The 25,681-nt window shown below is 41.2% G+C and overlaps 1 protein-coding gene across 5 annotated transcripts in view; it reads right to left on the bottom strand.

The window, feature by feature from the left end:
* Positions 1-914: 914 nt before the first annotated feature.
* Positions 915-25,681, bottom strand: part of CDKL4 (cyclin dependent kinase like 4) — a 46,582-nt gene continuing 21,815 nt past the window's right edge. For 3 of the 5 annotated variants that reach the window (XM_072937874.1, XM_072937872.1, XM_072937873.1), the window contains exons 4-11: positions 20,905-20,977; positions 15,737-15,827; positions 14,439-14,636; positions 12,900-12,982; positions 11,412-11,468; positions 9,411-9,545; positions 8,836-8,985; positions 6,857-6,907 (exon numbers count right to left, since the gene is read on the bottom strand). In XM_072937874.1, the coding sequence (XP_072793975.1) occupies positions 8,836-8,985; positions 9,411-9,545; positions 11,412-11,468; positions 12,900-12,982; positions 14,439-14,636; positions 15,737-15,827; positions 20,905-20,977 (787 nt within the window). In that variant the 3' untranslated portion in view covers positions 6,857-6,907. Of the gene's footprint in view, positions 990-5,082; positions 6,908-8,835; positions 8,986-9,410; positions 9,546-11,411; positions 11,469-12,899; positions 12,983-14,438; positions 14,637-15,736; positions 15,828-20,904; positions 20,978-25,681 lie in introns of those variants that run through there. The other 2 variants (XM_072937875.1, XM_006211478.4) reach the window with 2 other exon arrangements.

Raw genomic sequence — 25,681 nt, 5'->3', positions numbered from 1 at the left:
ATAGTGTTTGCCAGGCAGTTAGCAAACACTTTAGTGTCAGTAAACTAAATTGGTGTACAAAGAAAGACTTGACATTTTTGTTTGCTGGAAGGTAAGAGCCTTTTCACGTTGGAAATGCAAGTGCCACCAAATGGAAGACAGGACCAGTTCAACAGGATGAGTTCTCACACTTCTTTGAGAGGGAACATGGCAACTACTGTATTTTGAAAATTCCATGGGTTTATTTCAAGGGATCATATATTAACTGTAGAACTTAAAATGTTCAAATATTCTAGAAGATATTAAAAATAATCATATTGACATAGCTCTTTCTCTTGTAAAGCATATTAACATAATTGTTTCATTTAATACTTTTAACAACCTCAGGTGTTAAAATTCTCATTTTAGGCAGGTGTTATTATTATTCTCATCGTAGAGCTGAAGACACTGATGATCAAAAGTCATGACCTATAAGTGGCAAAGCCAGAATCTGACCTCCCTGTGGTATCTTATCGTTTACTAGTCTAGCCCAAGCTTCTTTACAGCATGAAGGCTGGCTTCCCCAGAGAGGGAAAGCAGAAGCCGCCAAGCCTTTCAAGGGCTAAGCCCAGAAGTGGTACAGAGGCCACTCTGCTGCGTCTAAGGCAGTCACAGGTCACAAGGCGAGGAGAGGGAAGGGAGACTTCACCTCTTGATAAAAGGAGTGGCAAAGCGTCATGGTAAAGGTGATGTGGGTTGAGAAAAATTCCAGTTACTGCTGGAAATAACTGACCACATTCTTTTTGCATAAACACCATTAAAAATAATGAAAGCAGAACGGTTAGTTCAAAAGAAAATAGAAGAATTAAAGCATATTTAAATAGTGACCTCATTCATTACTTTACCAATTGTTTTTCTCTGTCTTGATGATTAGTCTAAGCTTGGTGTTGAGTCTTTTTATCTTTTTAAACCTACAACAAACAAGGTCGTACTGTATAGCACATGGAACTATATTCAGTGGCTTTAGTAACCTGTAATGAAAAAGAATATGAAAAAAATACATAACTGAATCACTATGCTGTACACCAGGAACTAATACAAAATTGTAAATCAACTATACTTCAATTTAAAAAAGTGTTAAAAGAAAAAGAAAGAATATGAAAAGGAACTTATATGTATGCATGTGTATAACTGAATCACCATGTTGTAGACCGGAAACTAACATTGTAAATTGACTATACATTGATAAAATAAAAATAAAAATAAACCTGCAACAGAAACCACTGTGATTAGCTTGGACTTGAAGATACAAGAACATTTCATATCTTGTATCTTAAGTGTTGTAGAGGGCCAGAGAAATATTTGAATTCAAAGAAGAATCTTACAGTCTCAAAGTAAAGTTGTAAAGATGTTCTCAGAGATTAGCATCTAGCCAATCAGACTGGAAAAGATTTTACCAGTTTTTCCATTTGTAAAAATTCCCAACCCAAGACAAAAAAAAAAAAAAAAAGGAATAGTTTTGCCACATCGGCTGTTCAGATATTCCAAATGATAGGAAATTAAATAACAAATTCTGGAATTTATGTATGAAGAGGACAGTTTTCTCATTTAAATATAAACAGACAATGAACTAACAGCTGAGTTGAACAGAAATTAGGAGACAGAAATATTTCTAACTTTTATTAAAGTAAGCTAAAGAACATATTTAGGTTAAGTTATATATTCAACTATAAAGTCACCAAAGTATTTAATCCCATACGTAGGTTTTCTACATACCTTAAGATAAATTTAACAAATTATACATATTTAAAATAATACAACTAAAACTGCTTTGTAGTGAATTGTTCCTAGTACTGTAAATTGCCATTATGTTAATTATCAAGTGCTAATTGAAATACAGCTATAATTTCATGTGATTTGAACTAGACCTGCTTCTATACAAATCTGTTCTAAAATCCTAAGTAGACACACACAGCATCTTCAATGTGACAATATTTAGACATGGTCAGTGACTAGTGTTCACAACAGAAAAGGATGTTAACTTTATAAATACAAGTCATTTATATATCAGTTAAATAGGATAGCCAATTCTCAGCTCGATTATAAACTTTAAATTATAAGTTAAACATAAAGTTGACTGAGCCTGGGTCCCTGTTGCTGAAATACAAAACAGATATAATTTAGATCTATTCATAGAGTTCTATCAAGTCATCTATCATTTACTGAAACTACTAAAACTTTTACTGAAGTTAGAAATGTCCTGAGTGTTCTTTGCTTTAATGGATATCTCAAATGAGTATTTCACAGCATATGTCATTTCCAGGCTAATTAGAGTTAGATTAAACCAGCAATGAAAGATTACATATTACCCTGCATTTTGAAAGCACACCTGTTTGATTTACATTAATTAAAATCCAGTGATAATGAGCTTTAAAATCCACTTTCGTTTATAAAATTTAACCTCTGTTAGGTGGTTGTCTGCAAACTGCTACTGACTTGATAGAAATGGGTGGAGGTGATGGCACGTGTGTCTGAGTGTGAAGGAAGGCGAGCGAGACAGGAGAGAGGGAGAGAGAGGGAGGGAGGGAGAGAGAGGGAGGGAGGGAGATCCCCCGACTCCTGGCTAGATCGTCAACGCCGACACTCATCTTGGTGTTGTTAAACACTCTCTAGAAAGCCTCTCCTGGTGGGAGATGGGTCCAGGACACAAAGGCATGTGCTGCAGAGAATCACAGAAGTTTAGAGCTGAAGGGAAGCCTGAGAAACCCCCTAACTTACCTACTCTCTAATTTTACAAATGAGGAAATAGAAGGCGCGGAGAAGTTACATGTTGTGACCAGGCTACGCAGAGTCGCCGGCCAGGTCCGGAACCCAGTGAGTGCCCTAACTCCCAGACCAAACGATACTTCTGTTATTCTCTGAACTCCCGCCCTTAAAGACTTCCAGTCTTCTTTTAAAACAAGACTGAAGTTGTTGAGTTAATGGTTTTAATAGGGAACAAATACACACACATACCCAGAAGATTAACTTGTGAGTGCCATTTTTTACTTTTCTTAACTATCTGCATTAAAAATCTGTGTGTTTGTGATTTAGCTAATACCTTACACTGATACTCCAATTTTTTCAAGATTTTACTGTCTGTGGAATTTTAGGATCATTCCTCTTTTGGTAGTATGTTTTAATTAAAAAAATTGTTTTGGAGACTTCTGTTGCCATTTAAATCGTTCCAAAATCAGGACTGGAAATCACTGGTGGTGACAAATGACTGAGAAAGTGTCATCTTTTTGAAAAGATCGTAATTCTATGGCAAGTATACAAAAGGACCATAAAACATCTTAAAAGTTTTTCATCTCATTAAAAACAGCATTAATTGTCTGCTGTCCTGTGGTTTGGGGAATCTGCAAGAGCAGTGAGACCTGCCTTAGGAGAGGGCAGATCTCCTTGCTGCTCCTCTCTTCATTGCCTGCCTGGGAGCTTTTTTCTTTTTTTTAACCATTTACTCAATCATCTCCCTCATCCAGGGCATCAAAAGCTTCTTGAACACACCTTTTTTTTTTTAATTTTTAAAAATTTTTAAACATTTTTTATTGATTTATAATCATTTTACAATGTTGTGTCAAATTCCAGTGTAGAGCACAAGTTTTCAGTTATACATGAACATATATATATATATTCATTGTCACATTTTTTTCTCTGTGAGCTACCATAAGATCTCGTGTGTATTTCCCTGTGCGATACAGTATAATCTTGTTTATCTATTCTACAATTTTGAAATCCCATCTATCCCTTCCCACCCTCCGCCCCCTTGGCAACCACAAGTTTGTATTCTATGTCTGTGAGTCTGTTTCTGTTTTGTATTGAACACACCTTTTTAAATGACTTGGCCTAGTTAAAATCATCCACAGAAAGTGACACCCCCCCACAGGGCTTTGTGGTTGGGGCACGTCTGAGCAATTACATTCAAACACCACCAGGACTGAAACGGACACGAAGACAAGTATCCAAGCAAATAGGCTTATGGGGCTGATATAGTCGAATCAAATGTCCTTTCTTTAGGTGTATTTCCTTCTTCCCTAGAGAAGCAGGAGCACTAACAAGAAGTAAGTTCTGCATTTTCAATCCTCTGTAAAGTGCTTCGCAAAATATAAATATAAGAAAGAAAGGAAGAAACAGAACAGCGTGGATTCCCCAGTACACGTGTGTGGAAAGGCTGAGGAAACCAGGATGCCAAGGGGTCACACCGAGGTGGAGAAAGGGGGTTTTGGGGCCGGTCACTCACCATGACGGTGCAGTATTTGGGCAGCAACGGCAAAGAGCTCTATAAATAAATTTAAAAGCTTGGAAGTTGGCATGGGTGAGACAAGTCCCAGGAAAGCCAGAAACTGTGCAAGACTGTAAAAGGAGACTCGTGGTTCTAGAGTCGTGTGGGCTTCTGTGAAGAGCCTGGGGCAAGCCGACTGGCTGAGGACGACTTTTACAAACGTCACTGCTTAATTCGGGGCTTAGTGCAACTGCCTTCCATGTGGCTGAGAAATGCAAGGGAATCTGTGGAGTATGGAGGTGAGAAGATGCTCTTCAAAGAGAAAAGAGCCGCGCTTGGAGACGTGTGCTCCTGCGGTGCCAGCAGCTGCGGCGCACCAGCCTGGGTCGCCCAGGGAAGTGAAGCACGCAGACGTCATCAGGGACGCCTTTTCTTCACGGTAACAGAAGTGCATGAGAACATTTTTCTAAGCATTAGATGCTTTCTCCTCTCCTCTCCCCACTGATACCTAAATGATGAATTTGTCTAAGGGAAAAAACTGAGTGAAATCTAGCTTGAATTGATTCTTAAATGTAAGCAAAAATTAAGGGAAGACACTCTACTAACCGCTGCCAAAAACTCCACTGTTGTTTGAAGCACAATTACAAAATGGATAATGGAGTCTTGGGCTGTCTTCTTATTTTCTGCATATGTGTGTGTATATATGTTACATATTACATATATATATATGTATACACACACACACACATACACACACACATTTAAGAGAGCTGGAGCAGCATGAGTTGTTTGGCAATCACAAAACTTAAATGATAAAAATAAAAAACCCACTGTGAAAGCTAAAAACAAATCGTTCAGCAAAGTTGCCACTTATCTTTTTATTTCTCATTTTCCTTGCACCTGTGGTATCATCTTACTAAAAATGCAAGAAACATACAAATCTGAAGAGGCATATTCTGTTAATAAGATGGAAATAAGAAGATCCTAGCAGCTTACATTCACACTGAGAACATTAAATGGCCAAATAAGCCCACTTAAAATATCCTTCTAGTGAGCAAGGAACAATTGTTTAGGTGCCATTTTTCCTAATAAAGAGATGCACTCAAGCGACTGAATGAGGGTGTCTGGAAGTTTACAGAACCACATTTATATGTGCACCAGACTTTCAGAGATGAACGTAAGGTGGAACTGTGTTTTCTTGAAACAATTTATGCTTGGTGTCTTGGTGCCAGATACAAGGAATTTCTAAAATTATGTGTATTTACAAAATTTGACAGTGTTCAGGGGGAGCATGCCAGACTCAGGAGCAGAAAAGAATTAATGAAATAATCTTAATATTAATTGATAGAAATATCACCAGTTTGTGCCTTTACACCAGACAGCAATATACAGCCCCATGCTGTTATTTAGCATGAGCTCCTTGTTAGCAAGCTAAAAGTACTTTCAAACATTATGCATCACTTTCAGATGTCCAGGATAAAAGGCATTTACTATGATGCTTCAAAAATTCTAATTATAAACATATATTTACATATATGTATATATGTATGCAAGTAAAGTTTACTTGGGAAAGTGTCCCAACATAAATTAGACTCACCTGTTAAGGTGTTTTGTTTGTTTGTGCCCCTTTTTTTGGGTAAGAGACATAAAATGAAGTTAACTGAAAGATGGTCTTCTTGCTTTCAGAAGTGTTTACAAACCTGACTTTTCATGATGCACAAATTTTGGGCTGTAAAATTTATAGATGGATGCACATGTTTGGAAGAGTGTTGACCGTGAACTATTTAGAAAACATACTGGAGGCTAGGTTTAGGTACTGAGATGATTTAGGAGGAGAAGAAAAGGGTAAGGAACAGTGAGGTATCAAAGGACAGCAGGAGACTCAGCAGTGAATTCTCCGAGGGCGGGCGTTATGTCATGAGGATGGTAATCCCCTGTCATTCACCACTATTTTCTATGTAAATGTATGGATTTTTCTCTAGCTAGCTTTAAAAATAGAATCGTCAATGTCTTAGGAGACAGAGAAAGTGGAGTCTGCCCTGGAATTAAGGGATAAACCTAGTCAACATTTCGAGGTTCCCTTTCTACACCAATATAAAAACACAGAATTAAATGCCAGCTTTACTCAACAGGCCTGGTTACAATGAGAGTAAATTAAAATGCAGAAACATAATGAGGTTCCTTACACAAACAACAGCTAGGCAAGCTATTTGATATTGCTCTGAGACATTACATGGTCAGCTGGAGTGAGATGGCATATGTAAACCTTTTTCATAAATCCAAGTATAAGCCCACAGATTCTCAGTACAAATTGCCTCAAGAGGAGCTGCTCTGATAAAATTGAAAATGTCTCCTCCATATGTGCAGTTTCAGACTGTATAACATTTAAAGAAAATGTTCTAAAAGATAAAGTTGGCATGTAAAAAGCATGGGCAGAGGAATCAGTAATGATCAGAGCAAAACAATTCTAGAAAGCATCTTAATTTTCATATGGCTCATCTGCATTTGAAACACTGAGAATCCCTATCTCTCTTGTATAAAAAGTGTGCACGTATTAAATTACTTTCCACTTGAAAGTGCATTTTCCTAAATGTTTGGAAGATGATCAAATTTTAACTGGAGGACTTGTTTTCTTCCATCAGGTGTGGGGGAGCTGTGGCTTCCTGGTATGAGAGGCAACAGTTGATTCTAATAGCAGAATGAGACAAAAATAAAAAAGTACATTGAAAACAATTCCTATCGGTACAGCTTGATTTAAAGGTGGTAAAATAAAAAGGATACATATGGTACAAAGATGTCCAAGAACATCAATTTGAAAATTAAGCTGGGTTACCTTTCCAAAAATTGTGATTCTCTGATACTTGAAAATTCATTTCTATTACTTATTCTAGGATTCTCAGAGATGTACTATGATTAATTTCAATAAGCTCAATTCTGAGTAGTCAGTGTTTAAAAAATAGATAGATGTCCACCAGCTATTAAACAATAATTCCAAGAGTCTACACTTTACCCATCTCAAATTTTTAATTTTAGATATCAGTTTTAGGATACTGGCAGAACAGCAAAGATATAAAGCCTCTTTGTGATCAACTTTAAACAATATTTAGTCTTAAGGAAATTGTTGGTCACCCACTCAGAGCTAGGAACTAAGCTCTCGGTAGAAATTTGAACTTACAAAGTGAAACCACCCTGTATGAAAAAACCTTTCTGAATTTAGTTTATTTTCTGATACAGTAAAATGCCTATGAGAGAGGTTGTGTGCTCAGAAAGAAAACCGGAACTTGAAAGCCATCCCTGTCCCTCCCCTGGCCTCGCTCCCGAGGGACTTCTCCTGGGGGAGGAAGGTGTTTAGACGTGGGCTTGTGGTAGAGGCTCTCGCGGGGCAGCCACACACAGGTGGACAGGATGCCAAATGGCTAAGGACAGAGAAAAATGACATAGTCTTTGTAAACGAGATTATTGATGTGCATGCTGCTCTTTTTTTCTTTCCCTTCTGTTGTCCTGGGTCTTTGGGAAGGCCTTCTGTAAATTCCCTGACCTGTATCAGCTGGGCTACAAGGCATTAAGGAAAGGGCGGCAGAGCTGTGAACTGGAGACTTAGAGGGAGAGCAGCATCTCCAGCCACCTGGCGGCGAGTGTGGTAGAAAGTGAAGCAGGGACCAAGAGGAAGGATGGGGAAGTGCTGCTCTTCACCCTCCCAGGACAAAGGTGGGGAAGCTGGTGAGCTGTTTTTGAGGGGACCAGTGTTTTTACACTGTCTTTCCAATTGCTGTCTCAGACTTATTTGAACCAACTCTAGTTTTTCGGCTAAGTAAACTGCATTAGGCTTGATTTGCAAGCATGCAACTTTAACAAAGTTGTAAAATGGCCTAGGTAATAAAATTTTTGGATTTTTTATTTTGGATAAAGATTTTGGATGCACAGAAATCATCTAAACACTTCATCTTATTGATTAGTATGATCTTTCTCTCCCAATAAACTTCTGTTTTAACTGCAGAAAGAGGCCGCTTTCTTCCTTAAGATAAATGGAACAAAAAAGGAGCTCAAAGATGGAAGGAAGAGGGGGAGAAGGTACAGCTCAAGTGGTAGAGGACATGCTTAACATACTCAGCGTCCTGGGTTCAATCCCCAGTACCTCCTCTAAACATAAATAAATAAGCAACCCTAATTACCTTCCCTCCCAAATTAAAATAAATAAATAAATAATTTTAAAAAAAGATGGAAGGAAGATTAAGCCAATGCAAAATGTGATGATTGTCAGTCTCTGAAAAATGGAAAATTACCATTCTGGCTTATTAATAAGCCATGTTCATCTATTTATTTATTTGGATAAAATTTACTAAGTACCTTTGATGTGGCATATTGTTTCAGGTGCTGGAAATACAGGTGAGGGGGAAAAAAAAACAAACCCAAAGAAACCAGGGAGGAGGAGGGTATAACTCAGTGGTACAGTGCGTGCTTAGCATGCACATGGTCCTGGGTTCAATGCCCAGTACCTCCATTAAAAAATAAAACCCCAATTTCCCCCCCCCAAAAAAACCCCCCAAAGAAGCCTACTTCCATGGAGTTTATGTTCTAACTTCAAAGTTTTCTGAAAGCAAGTAAAGGGTCGTCACCTAATCAGCTACAGGATCAACGTTTGCCTTTATATTCACCATATCAGTCTGCAATATTGGCACATTTTGGGACAGGATTTGGTTCTCGGGTAGTATTTGATTCATCCCATTGTATCTGGCCAGAGCACATCCTTGGCTTCCAGGGAAAGTCTGGGAAAGGCAGATGTAGGTTAGCCATGGGTGCAAGAAACAGAAGAGTCAAATTCCCTTTATTGTGCATCTGCAGGCTACAGAAAGGTACTAGGATTCAAACTCAGTTCTGCTGTAATCAGGGTTTAACTGTATGAAGCTACTGTGTTTTGGGTACATGACCTGGTGGGGAATATCCAATCCGTGTAACAAAAAATTGCACGATAACTTGATTCAAGTGTATTTGGAATAAGATTTTGCAACAATCTGGGTATTTTCACAGTTTTATGGTTTTATTACATCAGTTACCAATATTTATTAGCTAAACAAATACAACTTAACCAGTGCAAAGAAAAATGTCTTGGTGTTCACCTAGTCTCGCTTTGAAAGTTGAGGAGGGAAAAAAGAATCTTTTTTACAGCATTTTAACTTTTGAATGGAGGTACCTGCTGACGCCTTCTGTTTCTTCCTTCATTACGTGCTTTTCTTTTCATTTGGTCCTCTCGAAAAGAATCAAAGTAGGGGCTCTCTAGGAGTTGGGCACAGGTTAACCTGTCATCTGGATTCATCTTCAGACAGTCCTTTGGAAGAAGAGAAGAGCCAAGAAGATATTAAAAGAGGGGCCTATTTTGTTACTGTGCCCCAAAACTCTGAAAAATAACTTGATAGAGTAAATATGAGTTTAGAAAAACCTCAAGTCTGTATATTACCAGTACTTAGAACTTGTTAATGACTAGAATTGCTCTTTTTTTTGGCACTTCAAAGTCTTTTGAGGGAAGACTTGATGAAATTTGGATGTCACAAAGCGGGTAAACGTAGAACAAGTGTGTTTCACCAATGACATCTCTTCATCACATGTCAAAGCAGATCGTTTGTAGGACTCTACAGAATGTGGTCCCTGGACCAGCTACATCAGCATCACCTGGAACTTGCTAGAAATGCAAATTCTCTGGTCCAATGCCAGACCTACTGAATCAAAAGCACTGGGGTGGGGCCTGGCAATCTGCATTTTAACAAGCCTCCTGGGTGCACCTACAACTGCTCAAGTTTGAGAAGCCACCTGAGAATGGACTGGGTTTGTAGTGCTTGACATATCCTCCCCCACCATTTGGGGGTCCTGCTAAATTGCAAGTGGGTCAGAACAACCTGTCCAGAACAAGGCTGGAGAATTAGACTTCCAGGACAGGGTCTGAAGAGTGCTGGGTTAGGACAGGGCAGAACAGCGAGACAGGTAGAAGGCAGATGAGGTCCAGTGGAGCAGTGGTGAGGGCAGTCTGAGGGCTCACAGGTATTGGGCTCTGAGTCGCAGGAGGACTCAGACTGAAGGAATCCAGCACCCTGGATAGCACCTGGGCAGTGACCAGCACTAGCACAAAGGCTGGTCTACAAAGGTGACTCTAGGTCATCCAGATGGCTCCACTCTCTAGATCAGACAACTTTCAAACTGGGCTCCTTATCATAATCACCTAGGGGGAGACTTAAAGATACAAATTCCAAGGTTCTATTCATAGAGATTCTGCTTCTGTAAATCTTAGGTTATTTATTGGAATGTGTATTTTTAAAAAGCTCATTCTGATGAGCAGTCATTCTGATGCATGACATGGAAGCCACTGCTATAAATACAGCTTAATCGGTTGTTAAAGATAGATACACTTACTAGTGTCTCCATCGCTATCCCACTAAAGGCTTTCAGCAGCCATGCTGAATGCAGGAGTCACACTTTCTAGCATGGCCTCGGTTGGTCAAACATGAATGGCAGACTGGTCACAGATGAGCTTCTTCTGCTTTTTACTAGAATTTGTCCTTTATTTGACTATCTTTTTTGGCCCTGGTAGAGGGGCTATCTCTGGTGTCTGCATGGCTCTGATTTTGCCTGATCTTCTAATTTTTTAAATGAGTTCAACATTTTATTTAACGCAGTGTATCTAAAATGTTATCAGTTCAACATGTAATATTTAAAAAAATTAATGAAATACTTTGTATCCTTTTAAAGTAATTATCATAGAAATCTAGTACATCTCGATTCTAATTAGTCTTATTTCAAGTGCTCATTGGTAACATGTAGCCAGTGGCTACCATATTGGACAGCACAGTTCTTGACCTTCAAATTTAAGAAGGAGTTCATTCATCCTCATAGATTTCCATAGTCTGAATATACTGACTTATCAGTCAAATTTCCTAAGGAATGCAAAAGAGGTATGGTGTTCATCACAGCAAACCCTAATTATACTCTTTCATCTTCTCCTAATTTTAATGGATATGTCAGGAAGATTACTGCTTAAACCACAGATGTCCCTTTAACTGTAATTATTTTACAGTTCCTTAACAGTTTCAATGACTACATTCTACCTTGGCAATATTTGTCCTACTGTCCACCCCTCCCAGAGTTGCCCGCTTCAGTCATTATGATTTGCAGTCAGTAATGGTCATAATTGATTCTTAGGTACCTTCATGAAATTCAAAGCCACAGGATGAGCATCTGAGAACTTTTCTTCAAGAGTTTCCTAAAAAAAACCCAAAGTATTTCAGTGTTACATAACATCAAAGTAATGTATATTTTGACTATATTAGGATTAAGAACATTTTGGTGAAAGAGCCCCTAGTGAGTTAGCTAATTCCTCTGAAAGATTTTTAAAATCATACTTTTACACGATAGTGTAATGAGAAAGGGAAAAACTGGACTTATTTTCTTAGTTTCACAATGTCTTGCAATTGATGCTTGGTAAGTGCTCTTTCCATGTTCTGAAATCCTACATCAGTACTGTAATATCTACTTACAGGCATGCCTGGGACATGAATAAAAATACAGTGAACTGCACGTAGAGGAGCACTACAGGAAACAACAGAATGATAAACATAAAATTCAAAATAGTAAGGAGGGAAGAGGATGGGATCGAGGAGTATATGGAAAGCAGGAAGCCTGACGAGGCAGCAAGTACGTGTGATCTGGTTGTATTTTAGTCTTTAAATTAAACATGTTATATAAATATTCTTTTCTAATTCAACCTCTAGCCTTGTCATTCAATTTTTAACCTTTTTTTTGCAATATCTGTTAAAAGCTTTAACAAATATAATTTTAAAAAGTCTAGGATATAAATCAAGGTGTTCTATGAAATAAATTTTAAATGAACAGGGTGTCTAGAGACAGTCGGGACCTTTTGAACCCGACTGATCACATATGCCGTAAATCACGTCGTGGCCTCACAGACTTTCCCCATCCCTGCACTGCTCTTGTCTCTAGCACAGCCTGAGCTGGGCACGCACCTTTCCTGACAGCTCTGTAGGCAGAATCTAGACCATGGGGTTTAAAGATCATAGCCCGAACTGAGGTGAAACAGACAGGAAATCAATGACTACAGAGCGTAAGAGGGTCAAATGGCCACTGACAGATTCCCAAAGAAAGGCAAGAGTGTCGAGGTGATCACTGGGGTCTGAAGCTTTGATTAGGATACAATGAGGATCATTTTGTGGAATAACCTTCAGAGTGAAAATACATGTTGTGAAGAAACGGCTTTTGTTGATTTGAACTTTGTTTCAGAAGCTGAAAAAAAATACAGAATGTAAAAAAGAAAAGAGAGAATGCATTTCCTTCAAAATAGACTATGGTAACTACTGTTTATGAGAAAATTATTATTTCATAACTATTTCAGGGGAAGACACCTGAGTGTTTTGACTCAAAGGATCAAGGTATTTATGCAGGAACTAAGTATACTCTCACTTTAAATTTAAAATGGGTCTTTGAACAGATAGGGCAAGTAAACTTTTAAAGCATTCTCCTGCTTCATTTTATGCAGTTTTTATATAGTTTCTCTGACCCGTGTCAGTGTGTCACAAGGGAAACAGGAGCCAAAAGCACAAATATTAAAAGAGAAACAACTGCCCCTTAAAGAAAGGAGCAACACACACAACAAAACATCCAGCATCGAGCAGCTTACCATGTCTTCTGGTTCAGGAATGCTGATGCCATGGAAAAACTGGTTGCTTTTAAAGATGGATTGATGTCTTGGGATTAGTTTCCCTGTAAAGCACAAACCACATAGCTCATGATAAATTTGGTAAAAATATCACAGCCCTTAAATGATTAACTTCTGAAGCCCAGATGTGAGAGAAATACTGAGCCTGCTCATTCCCTCCAGATCTGGGAGGAACAGGTCGTTGCAAAAAAAAAAAAGCCTTCTCAGGTCAGATCAGTGTTCCCAAAGAGCCCTCTTTGCCACATGTGGCTTGGTCTGCCATTCAGCCACCACCAAAAGAGGGGGTGAGGAAGTGGTGCGGAGGGCTTCACCCACAGGGTCTCACTTAATCTCCTAACCATCTCACAATAGCTGCTGTTTTTCATCTCCACTGTCCCAGTGAGAGAATGAGGCTCAGAGATTTAATGACCTGTCTAAAGTCACACGATCATAACGTGACAGACCCAGGATTCAAACTCAGGGCCGTCTACTATCTGCCTAATGTGAATTTCCACCATCCCCGTAGGAAGCCAATTAAACGATGTAAGCTTCAGGTGTGGCCTGCAGTGGTACCCCACCCCACGTTTTTCATGCCACAGGATTCTCCAGAAAAATATGTTAGAACAAAACAGGGAATTGCATCACACCAGACAGCAGTAGCTCCCTTGCCCAGCAGCCAGGCTACCAGGAGAGGCAAGAGGAAGAATTAATAAACACTCCTCCTGTGGGTGGATGATCGCTTTGTGTCCATTCGTGCTGCGGGTGTAAAGCTGCTGCTGATCTTTGGGTTACGTTCTCCCCCAACTGGGTGAAAGTGGACAACTGCCCAGGATGCTGACACGTGATGAAAGCTCAAGAGAGACACTTTGAGTTTATTCTTATTCTGCACTTAACTGGTTGTATGACTTTAGGTACTCATGGAAGCTCCCAGAGCCTTAGTTTCCTCATCTGTAAAATCGGCACAATGAAAAATGCTATAATGTCCTTAATGCGCTTTTCTTAAGACTGAAAGAGATGGTGTGTGTGAAAGTATAATCTGTCAATTCTTATAATTTGTAAAGTACAAAGAAGCAGAGTTGAGTTGCAACAGAGGCTGTACTGCCTGCAAAACCTAAAATATCTACCATTTAGCCCTTTGCAGAAAAAGCTGGCTGATCCCTGCTCTAGAGGTGGGGGCCCTCTTTCATAGTGGACAGGAGCTGCATTTGATTAAATATCTTTAGAGTAAGCGCTATGCAGCTGACTCAACCTTAGCCCTCGCCTAGCCTGATGCAGAGAGTGAATGTAGAGTTTAATTTAGCCCACGGCTAAGTGACTCGACCTGGAAAGGCACCTGAAAACTCCTCACTGAGAGGAGTCAGGGCTCTACATAGTGAGAAGAGGGTTGGGCTTCGGCTACAGCCCAGAACCACCACCCGGGGTAGCACCTGAGACGCAAGAAAGCTCTTACTGTTCATTATAATGACATACTATTACTAGAAAAATTTGGCAACCCTGTAAGCCACAAAATGCAACTTTTACCCAGTGTTCTGATTATCAGATAAAGCTGGTCCACATCTGATTTTCCAGGCCAGAGTGGCTGGCCCATCAGGAGCTCTGCAAAAACGCAACCTGTAGCCCAAATGTCGACGGAAGAACCATACTGAGTATCTCCCACAAGAAGTTCAGGAGCTCGGTACCACCTTGTAGCGACATAGTCAGTGTAGGCATCTCCTGGAACTGCAAATGCATCGATCAGGTCAGGAGGTCACAGTCTCCCATCGGAGGAACTACTCCCAAGGGCACGTCAGGCATTCAGACAAGTGTCAATAATTCAGAAGCCATGATACTCCTAACAGTTAATGTACTGCGGCACTAATCGAGTAAACAGTTACACTGCGCAATCAGATAATAAATTCACCTTCTGTGCTATATATAAAATAGATAAGCAACAAGGATTCACTGCACAGCCCAGGGAATTATACCCATTATCTTGTAATAACCTAAAATGGAGTATAATCTGCAAAAATGCTGAATTACTATGCTGTGTACCTGAAACTAATATAGTATTGTAAATCAACTACACTTCAGTTAAAAATAATTCAGCTTTCAAAGGTACCTTAGCTAGTTAACATCTATATAGTCCCAAACACAGATGGGTAGGAAGGGGGAGGTAACGAGAATTTCTGGAGTGTAACTTGATGTAAACCAGCTCCAAATGCAATGTCAAGTCACCTGTGATTATGTGCACACCCGCCATGCAATGTATGTGTTGTTAATGCATGTTTTTGCCCGTGGCACAGTTCCAGATTCAGGGAGAAATCATTATTTGTCCCCCTTTCCCTTTGGTTCCTCCCTGTCTGGGATGACTTCTTTTTTCTCAGCCCTGTCTCTGAACCGTCTCTGCAGTTTTCAGTTCACTCTCCTGGTCTCACCAGCTCCATGAGGCTTTTCCCCACCACTCTAGACCATATTAATCTCTCCCTCGAGGGAACTATCAGCACCTTCACTTTAGTACTTTACTGCCAATCGTCTTGTATTATTCTTCTGTTTCTTTTACTTTGGCTTATAAGTGCATGAAGACCAGAAATGCATCTTGTATTTCTTTTCCTTTCCTTCAGGGCAAAGCACACAAATGTGACATCTAATAAACTGTAGTTGATTGGATGCAGTTGAAGTGGAAACTAATGTACTGGCTAAAAGGTTAAAGGGACATTTTCCTTTTTGAATAATAACAATATAACAATTAGCATACATTCAATTTCTAAAGCGAGAATTTAAACTGTATCATTTCATAATCATCTGAATTGGATGAGTTAGTAAAAAAAGTTGCTACTTACTCAGAATTCGTGCAAACCCAAAGTCACAGATCTTGATTATTCCTTTCTTAGTTATTAGAATATTTTCAGGTTTCACATCTCTGTGAATACACTGTAAGAATATATTTGATTATTTCCCTGAGCCACCAGAACAACAAAGCATAATAAACATTAATGATTAGTTTAAACACAGCCTGTGATAGACATAAATGTAAATACAGCTTTCCTTCACTTTTCAAAAAACTTAAATTGGCCATTTTTCTCTTGAAAATCTTGTCATACCAAAAGGAAAAAACAGTTACTCCTTTAGGGAAGAAATTAAAATAATTATTGGATAGGAATTTTTCTCTTGAGAAGGGAGAATTATATAATCATTTCTTCCACTTTTTACTAGGCCCCACTTAAATAGTAAGAGGTAAAACTCTGAATGAGATCACCCTCAGTGTGCCTCTAACCGAACTGCTGCCACCCAAGAATCATGATTCAGGCTGCGTGAGTGAGTACTGCAGATTTGAGATACTGGAAAAACATTCTGGTGACAACCAAAAGCAAATTCATTAGAGTGACCATCTTATTTATCATCCAGTCAGGATGTGTGATAGTTGAGCGCTATCAATTACTACGCCAGGACAACAGACCACAACCAACCCAGGTAAGCCGGCATGTGTGGTCACCTCTTAACAAGAGATACCGAAGCCTTCAGCCTCCGCAGATGAGGACCCTCCAAAGGGAGCCGATCCGGGATGGTTAAGAGCTCTCTTGAGACGTGAGCGCACGATGCTGCTGGAGTCGCTCCTGGGAGAGCAGGTCACCGCTGGGAGGCATTCTCACCTGAGTCTCCTGTGCTGAGAGACCTTACGGCTCCCTGCATCATCCTGCCACCCTGAGTGAGGCAGATGCTGCCAGCTGGACGTGAGAGAGCCAAGCTGGGGGTGTGGATGGAGGCGGGCTGGGTGCACCCCACCACTGTTACTCCACGAGCAGCTCTTCCATGCTGCGATGCCCTGGGAGAAAGCAACCCGGGCCCTAGTCTTCAGAACGTCAGCTTTCCACTTTATCCTCCCAACAAGCAAACAGATGAAAAGGCTGTTGCTCTCCTACAGCTCAGTCCTCACAGGGAGCTCTGCACCTTTCACACCACTTTCACAGGAATTAATTCATCCTTGAAGCAACCCTGTGATTGCAGGTGGCCACTGACAGTCTCTGGATTAAGTAGCACAACCACCAGTTCCTTGTGCCTCACCTCTCTGCTTTGGCGTCAGTCCCTTTAAGGGTCCCCATCAAACTGACAGTTTTGAAATCTTTTTTTTTCTTTGTTTCTATAATAGCTATCTAGGAAGAGAACATGTTAAACCCTACATTCATTTTGGGTCACAGAAATGGCACTGGTACTAGAAGCTTCTTTGTATTTACTCTCATTACTGCCACTGTTTCGTAATTTGCACAACCGGCAGTTAGAAGAAAGCTTTTTAGGCCTCTTCAGAGGCCCAAGGCCCTAGATATTAATTTTAAAAAATACACTGTTGTAATATAAACCAACACAGTTTTGATCCTACCTTTTAGGCAACACATTGATGAAAACTGGATTGACACTCTGAGTTAGACTCACCTGTGATACTGACTGAATAAGGGAAGGTTATAACCCTCAGATGAGTCTGCGTCAAATCCTAAAACTCCTGGACTGTGTGTGGCGACTACCAAGCAAATGGACTTACACTGATACCCGTCTACTGACCTATTTAAGTGCGCAAATCCATGGGAAACTCACAGCTACTTACTTTCCAACCAAAACATACAAAGGCAAATGAAGTCCTATAGAAATAGAAAAAATTATTCGTGTAGCTGCAGGTAGGAGAGCTACTGATAAAGACGGATGGATGGAGTACTGAAAAAAGAAAAAGAGAGTAAAAATCACTGGGGAAGTAAGAAACAGAGCATGGAGAACAGACGATGCTCAGACACACAGGCTTCACTTTCTCCACTGCAAAGCTGCAGTCAGTGCAAACTCTGCAGTGCCTCCTGCAATCAGCTTATTTTCCACCAAAGAACAGGGAACCTGCAAGTCAAGGTAACTGAAACATTTTAATAAATTTGGGTTTCAAGCACAGCTTTCAGCAAACAATGCTCAAGTTGGGTCATTGGGGCTGGTGTACAATCTCATTTTTATAATTTTACAAGCCAGCAAGAAGAGGTGCCCATCCTTTAATTTTAAGAATCATCTCCGGAAACTTCCCCACCAGAAGCTGCTTCTTTACACAGCCTGACCGAACGCCTGAGAAGGCTGTCCTTTGAGCCTTATGGATGGATACTCACACAGCAACGAGAAGGGAAGGAAATCTCTTTTTTGACAACCAGAACCATCAACAAGATGACAATGGTTGCATGGCCAGACACATCGTCTGTATCTTGGAAGCCACTGTAGTTTTATCATTTTGACATGAAGTTCTTTCTGTCTAATCAATACACCAAATATATGAAAATCCATGAGCTCAAAATGATGCTGAATGGTCACTTCCGTTATCTCATTCTAGCCACATTATAGGGTGAAAAAGAATAGAGTCAGTATTTTCTTAAGTCCAGTGCTTCTCAAAATTTAACGTGCACATGAATCACTTGAAGATCCTGTTCAGTCGACCTGGAATGGGCCCGAGATTCTGCATTTCTAATGAGCTCTCAGATGGTCTCTATGAACCACACTTTGAGTAGCAAGGCCTTAACCTCTTACTACTTTAACCTTCCTTTCTGGGTTAGGATCACCACTCTGGAGCTAAAAGGGCAGTCATGGCCTCCACAGGTGCAAAGCTCTGAATCTTCGGCCACACAGTAGGGTCACACTGCCTTTCCTAGTCCTTGAGAGTATCAGGACGCTTCCTTTAAAAATAAGGAGAGTATAAGGGTTTTAGATGTAGTATTGTAACAGCTTATCTATGGTCTAGATTTTTTTCCCTTTGCATGCATTTTAGCTAGTAGATTGAAAAAAAAAGGCTTACCATAGATAACGTAAGAAAATGGGATACCCAGAGTTCAGAAGTGATTTCCATTTTGGAGGAATAACGTTTGTCCAAAAAATTATCCATTATTAATAAAGGTCATAGATTATAAATTGGAGGTTTTTAATATTCTAAAGCTTAAGGTACAGAATGTGTTGTTCCAAGCAGAGAAGTGGTGGTGGTTGCATTGAGCTACAATAATGTTTAGGTCCAGTGGAAACGGTAAGTCATAGTCAGGGAGGTATGTTGGTTGATTGACTCATTCATTCATCCAGTTACTCAATAAATATTTCCTGAGCACCTTTTATATAAAAAGATCCATGCTAGGCATTAAAGAAATACAAAGATAAATCTGCCACAGACATTGCATGCAAGCTTACAATCGAGTACATGGGAAAGTGTCTGACTATATAGGGATAAGGTACAAACACTCATGGTAAACAGAATTTTTAAAAAGTCATTGTAACGACCCACAAATCCAGCAGCAAACTTAGGTGAACTTGAATACCTCTCACAGCGTGGTGGAAATCAACAGAGATGTGGTTTCAATTCAGGGTCATCTTCAGCAATTATTTGAAAGTACAATTTGCATCATGAAAAACAGGTTTATGTATCTCGTGAACAATATTCTCTATCCTCTATCAACAGAAAATAAAAGCTGCTGACTTATCCTAACAACAACAACAAAATTCACTGACCTTCTTAAAACCAAAGGGAGCTTTCCCTAAGTATTGAAATTTACTTCCATGATCTTACAGTATTTTTCAGCAATCCCAGACTACTCTGATAGATGTTCTGCTGGCATCAGAATTGACCATATGGTAGTCTGTATCTTTCCTTCAACGGTGCCTTTGTGTAGGCACCAACTCAAAAGGTCTAGAGTTATTTTTTTAAAAACTATCATAGCAAAAGCACCCAGGAGCCAATTTAAAGAAGCTTCTACCGGCCTGAGATGGGACAATTTGAACATCAGAGAGAACAATGATTGCAAAGGATTGAAACACATCAAGTTCATAAGATCCGTAAGTTTATGGCGGTGTCCGACAGCTCCCTCAAACCCTGCTCACTCTTGGCGGATGCTGGGACACCAGCTCGTCACTCTGAGCACTGACAAATAAAAGGAATAGTCACCTATTGATCTGACTGTATTTTATAGTAGCCAGAGTCCATGATGGTAAGTTCTTCTTCACAGAGTTCCAATTAATAAATGCAGAAGGGATAACAGAATTAGAAAATCACCACCTTTTAACCCTAATAAAATACTGGATAGAGGTCATAATCGTCTATGAATGCTAAAACCATCAAGTAAACGATCGGCAGGGAAGGTGATAATGGAGAGGGTCAAATGAGCACCCCCTGAACCCACTACTCTGAGAGTATCATAGCAGGAAAGCAGCTAGAGATTTCATGCCTCGTGATGTGGAGGCAACAAGAAGTGCACATGAAGCATTCCTGTCTGAAAAAACCGAACCCGGGTATGATCAAGCCTCTGGAGAGAAATACCAGTTGACAGTAAATACGGGTGAAAGAACAAGTTTAAGAAATACTAGGAAGCAATCGGCCAAAGTGACTTCTGTACCACAGTAGCAGTCACAGCGTGGTTCTAGGGCCAGCGGCTTCACTCTCAACTGGGCAAATGCTAGCAATGCAGATTCTCAGGCCCCATTCAGGACTCTGGAATCAGAAACTCAGGGGTGGGCCCAGCAAACTGTCTTAACTAGACCTCCAGGTGATTCTGATGCATGCTCAAGTTTGACAACCATGGCTCTAAAACAATTAATGATGGGGGAAAAAAGGTAGGGGAAGGAGAACTGTTATAGAATAAAAGACTTAAGGGACATGAAAACAAAACAAAATCGAGTGCTATGATGAGATACACTACTGATACCCTGAAAACTTATTTTAACCCAATTTAAAAATAATCATAGGCATCATTAGCACTGCAGCAAAAGGAAACATTAAGTTTATACAAACTTTTAATTCATAAGGAATGAGTAATTTGATTCTTACAGAAATTGGAAAGGGGCCATGAATAATGCATGACCTTCCGTCATATTCTGTAACTTTGTTTTGTTTTGCTCTCCTGGTTCTAACTTTCCCTCTATCATTAGCTTCTCCAACAGACCCCTGAGCTATTTACAGGAAAAGAGTCATGCATGGTGAAAAAAATCAGCAAATAAATCAGAAAATGTTACTTACATTATGTTTATGGCAGAAATTAAGAGCTTGAAGTGTTTGCCATAAAACACTTTTGATCACTCCATCAGCAACTCTGGGGAAAAAATAGAAAAGGAAATGAAACCTCTCAGGATAGGGTTTCAGGAGCAGAACTGGGAATAGAAATTGAATGGGCAGGGCTTGTCATGGTCAGCGAGTGCAGTGCAAAGGGGGTCTTGGAAAAAAATTTTGAAACGTTTTAGTGAAAATCGATTTACTATTTTTTCATTATAGTTGTATAATTTTCCTGTGTAATCTGAAGTTTTTACATCTGTCAAAATTATACGTGCTTATCATGAAAACTCAAACAATATAGACAAGGAATGAAAAGTGTTGAATCAATCTTGCTACCCTAAAATAGCTGCTGTAACTTACAGTGGCTGCCCCCTGAGCAATCTCAGGTTCTCTCCCTCTCTCTGCATTTACCTTTAACTTTAAATTAAATGCATTCATATGGCTCAAAGTTTCTGCAGCTAAAAGAATATCCATGAAGAATTCTCTCTCACACCTGCTTAGCCACCCATTTCACCCTTGGCAACCTTCCCCAGCCTCTTTCAGAAACATCCTATGCCCTGAGGTACAGATACTAACATGTATACGTATATTCCAGTGGCCAAGGATTTATGACATGGATGTATCATAATTTACTTAGTCCCCAAGGATAAGCAATTAGATTGACCCAATTTTCACTTCTAGAAACGATGCTTCATCAAATATCTAATCATCTAACTTGTGGAAGTTGTGAGACAGGACGGAAGGGGATAGGGCACAGCCATTAAAGGAATGACACAGCAGTGAGGACCAAGATGGCAGAAAATTCAACTCCCAGCGGACCTTGAGGCCCAAGACGGCGGGAGACTTGACTTCCAGTAGACCCTGAGCTTCATTATATGCTCACTGTAATATATGAGCATGGTGAATGACACGCCCGCAGGAGCCACGACACTTCTGAGGCTAACTATAGAAGGTCAGAAAGAGGGAGGTGGCCCAATTCCTGGCAATCCCAGCCCCTTCCCCAAAGTAGCTGGAATACTCCTCCCACTTGTAAGCTACCGAGACCAGAAACACTAGCAACACGACACCTCGCAGCCTCCCGCTCCGTCACCTCGGGAGACGGCCTGCACTCTGTCTGTGGAGTGTGTATCTACTTTCACTTTAAACTCAACACCCAACCCCTCACCTCATGGCCTTTCTCCTGACTTCTGAGATGGCCTGCCCTCTGTCTATGGACAGTACATCTCTCTGAATAAATCTACTTTTAATGAACTGTGTCTCCCTCTTGAATTATATTTCCTGCATGAAGCCAAGGACCCTCACTTGATGGGGGCACGTCCCAGGGACTCAACTGAGACCTGACACATGGCCATCCTCTCACATCCCATTTTCCTGTATTAGTTGTGCAATTATCTTTTTAAAGGAAGTTCTAGAAGTGGGATTTCTGGCACCAGAGGTAGGCACATGTTGTATTTTGATCCTGCAGGTATGAACTTCAGGTAGACTTGAGACCTTGCAGGAAAAGAGACATACTTGTAGACTGATCTTCAATTCATCCAATTCTTGTTGGCAGTTAACACTCAAGTGTGTGCAGGAGCTGTTTTAGCACAGTTACAGATGCCTGTAAGCAGGCAGGTACACAGCCGGGGAGGCCGGGGAGAGTGAGGGGCCCATGAGAGTGCGAGGCTGGAAGCTTCTCACCCCTGCAGATTCCTCGCGCCGTGTGAAAAACATCGCAAAGGATCTTCCACTGGGGAATAGGGGTTCTGGGCAACTAGTGTCTGTCTGGGAGTACTTAGTCTACTTTGTGTATCCATTTCTAGCAACTGTAGCAATTACATTCCCTTTAACTTTTCTGTTGCTGTCTTTTCATTGCTCAGACCACTGTCCCATGCTGATGCCTTCACAGCCACGTCTGCCAAAAACTACCCTCTCTGAGGGACGTCATGCCCACGCACACCCCGCCAAACACCTGTGCGTCCGAGACCCTATCTCCTCGCTGTCTTGCCAACAAGACAGTTTTGCCAGTGTTACGTTTGCCAATCTGTGGTTAAAATAGAAAGATAACTTGTTTTGGGTTTCATTCATTTCATTTCATTCATGATTTTAATTTTCACACTGATGAACATTGAATGTCTCCTTTTGTGTGCTCCCTGTTCATGGCCTGTACTGCTTTCTGATGGGCCTATTTACTCTTCTCCAGATTGATTTAAGAGGACTCGGTGTGTATCAGCGTCTGCATGTGGCTGCAACTGTTTTTCCTAGTGTGTTGCTTCCTTTTCAACCCTGTTCATGGAGATGAGGCTGTGGTTTACTATTTAAAAAAATCTGAAGAACAAGAGTTTTTTTTTTTGTTTTTGTTTTTTTTTTTACAGAATATCTCCTGTAAGAATTTTTTGATTAAAAGACATAAAATTATCTAATATTCCAAACACACCCATCACTCAGTTTTAATATTTTATCATATTTGGATTTTTGGGGGTGGAGTGGCAGGAGGTTTTTATTTGGGGGGCGTTGGACAATAAAAGCCAACGGGGTTTTTGCCTGGGGTGGAGGTGGAGGGATGAGAAGGGCTCTGAGAGGCAGCTGGGAGGCAGCCAGATTAGCAAGAACCGGCCTCTTGAGATCAGGGATTTGCAGAGAGAAGGCCCATGGGACATAACTTGCGGCCTGGGCTCCATGTATTTCCTTCACGGGATTTTGTATTTTGTTTAACAGCCTGGGCTCAGCTGTGCAGTCTCCTGCAGGCACTCACGAGGCTGCAGGGAGGCCTCACTCGCGTGTCCGGGCTACCAGCCGGGGAGCCTCGGCGCCCCTCCACGTGGCCTCTCCAGCAGGATAGCCCGGGATTCTCCCCTGGTGACGGCAGCCGTAACTGGATATTTATATCATGTGTTTAGATCACTCTTTAAAAACTGAACTCATCATTGCACAGATGCAGCTGGTCATGCAGAGCAGTGGGATGGCCTCTGTGACTGTGGTTCAGGTGTGGCACTAGTGACCAGGCCCGGGAGGCTGGGGTACACGCCAGGCACAACAACACGTGGGCTGCAGTTTTGCTCAGAGCAGTTTCCTCATCTCAGCTCACAATGACGGTGGCATGCCCCCCCCTTCAGCCTTTCCTCTCAATATTGTGAAATCACCTAATTCTCAGTGTTAAATCGCTTTCCGCTTGAAATATCTACAGTGATTTCTATTTCCTACACTGAATTCTGATATAGATTTATCCTCCTCCCTTCACGCAGAGCAGAGCCAAACCTGAGACAACACCTTACATTTTATAATGAGGCGGAAAGAACGGTACAGCCATTTGCGCAGACGAGACACAGTCCGACCCCAGCCGTGCTGCCTCCTGGTCCCATCGCCTTGGGCAAGTTATCTGTGCCTTCAGTTTTCTGAGGTGGGGAAATGGAAAAATACCTCACCAGTTGACTGAGAAATCTGTCCCCAAAGAGTCTGGGTTTTGACATCACCATGGCTCAGGCGGTGACGGTCTGAGATCTGATGAGGCCGGTATAGGGGACTGAGACCCAGTACAGGAATAAAAACAGCCTTGAAGGAGCAGGGAGAGGCCCGGAGGTGAGAAAGAGTGGAGAGTGTGGGGAAAACAACCAGGCGGCCGGTGCGGCTAAGATGCCAGGGAAGCTGGTGGGCTGGTGGGGCCCAAACCACCGAGGGCCTCCTCAGCCTTGGCGAGGAATTTGCATTTCACTCTAAGTTCAAAAGGAAGTCATTGAAAGGACTCAAGAAGGCAAGTGACAAAACAGACAGAATGGATCTTTGGGGGCAAAGTGGATACCAGGAGGTTAATTAGACAGCTAATATTAATACTCCAGGTGAGATCTGGTGACTTAGATTAGGGTGGCGGTGGCGGAGGGAGGAAAATGGATTTCAGATCCTGGGAGGGACTGGCAAGAGTAACACATGCCCTACTCGTGTAGAGATGGAGCGCTGGGCGGGTCTAAAGACCCCAGGGGCTGGGGATGAAGGGCTGGGTCTGGGAAACCAGGTACGGGCGAGGGTTCAGAAACCGGCAGAACCCTGGTTACCAGCGCTAATATCGTGGAACTGGGCATGAAGTCATGTCATAAGGAACTCCCCAGCTATTGCTGTGGAAGAGGGGTGTTTAGCGGCGTATCACGGGAAGTGTCACCGGCTCTGCTCAAATGAGAATCCTGTGAGCTCGATTCCAAGAAGAGATTCCATCTTAGGAAAAACAACATACGTACAAATAACAGCTGCAAATAAATGCCACTGATCTCACAAAGAGAAGATGGTTATCAAAGAGAATACAGAATCACAGAGTGCTCATTCCAGAAAGACGGAGCCCTGAGACACGATCCAGCCACAGCCAGCATTTCCCAAGGCATTCTGGCATGGATAAAACCTGCAGAAGTCACCTGATACTCGATGTTTAAATAGTATACTTTGGGTGAGTGCAGAAATACTGACAGTAATAGTGAAGGCCTAAAAGCAAAAACCAGATATCCTGGATCAACCCTGAAGGGGTGAGGAAGGGTCGCAGGGTCAGGGATTCAGGCTGGATTGCTCAGAGGCTGCTCCCTTAGCCACTCAGGGAATCCTGGCTCTGATGTCAGAGCTCATTATCTCTGTTTTAGTTTGTTACATAACTCGATACGGAGAACATGATTTCATTATGGGTACCCAAGGCGAATCGGTCCTTGCTATCCTACAATAACCCAACCTTTATTTTGGCCTCCCAGCCTCCTAATGATTTCATGTCTATTATAAGTGCCCTCCCCCC

This window comes from Vicugna pacos, chromosome 15 (assembly GCF_048564905.1).
Source record: "Vicugna pacos chromosome 15, VicPac4, whole genome shotgun sequence".
Taxonomy (NCBI): Eukaryota; Metazoa; Chordata; class Mammalia; order Artiodactyla; family Camelidae; genus Vicugna; species Vicugna pacos.
This window is presented reverse-complemented; position numbering and strand designations above follow the sequence as displayed.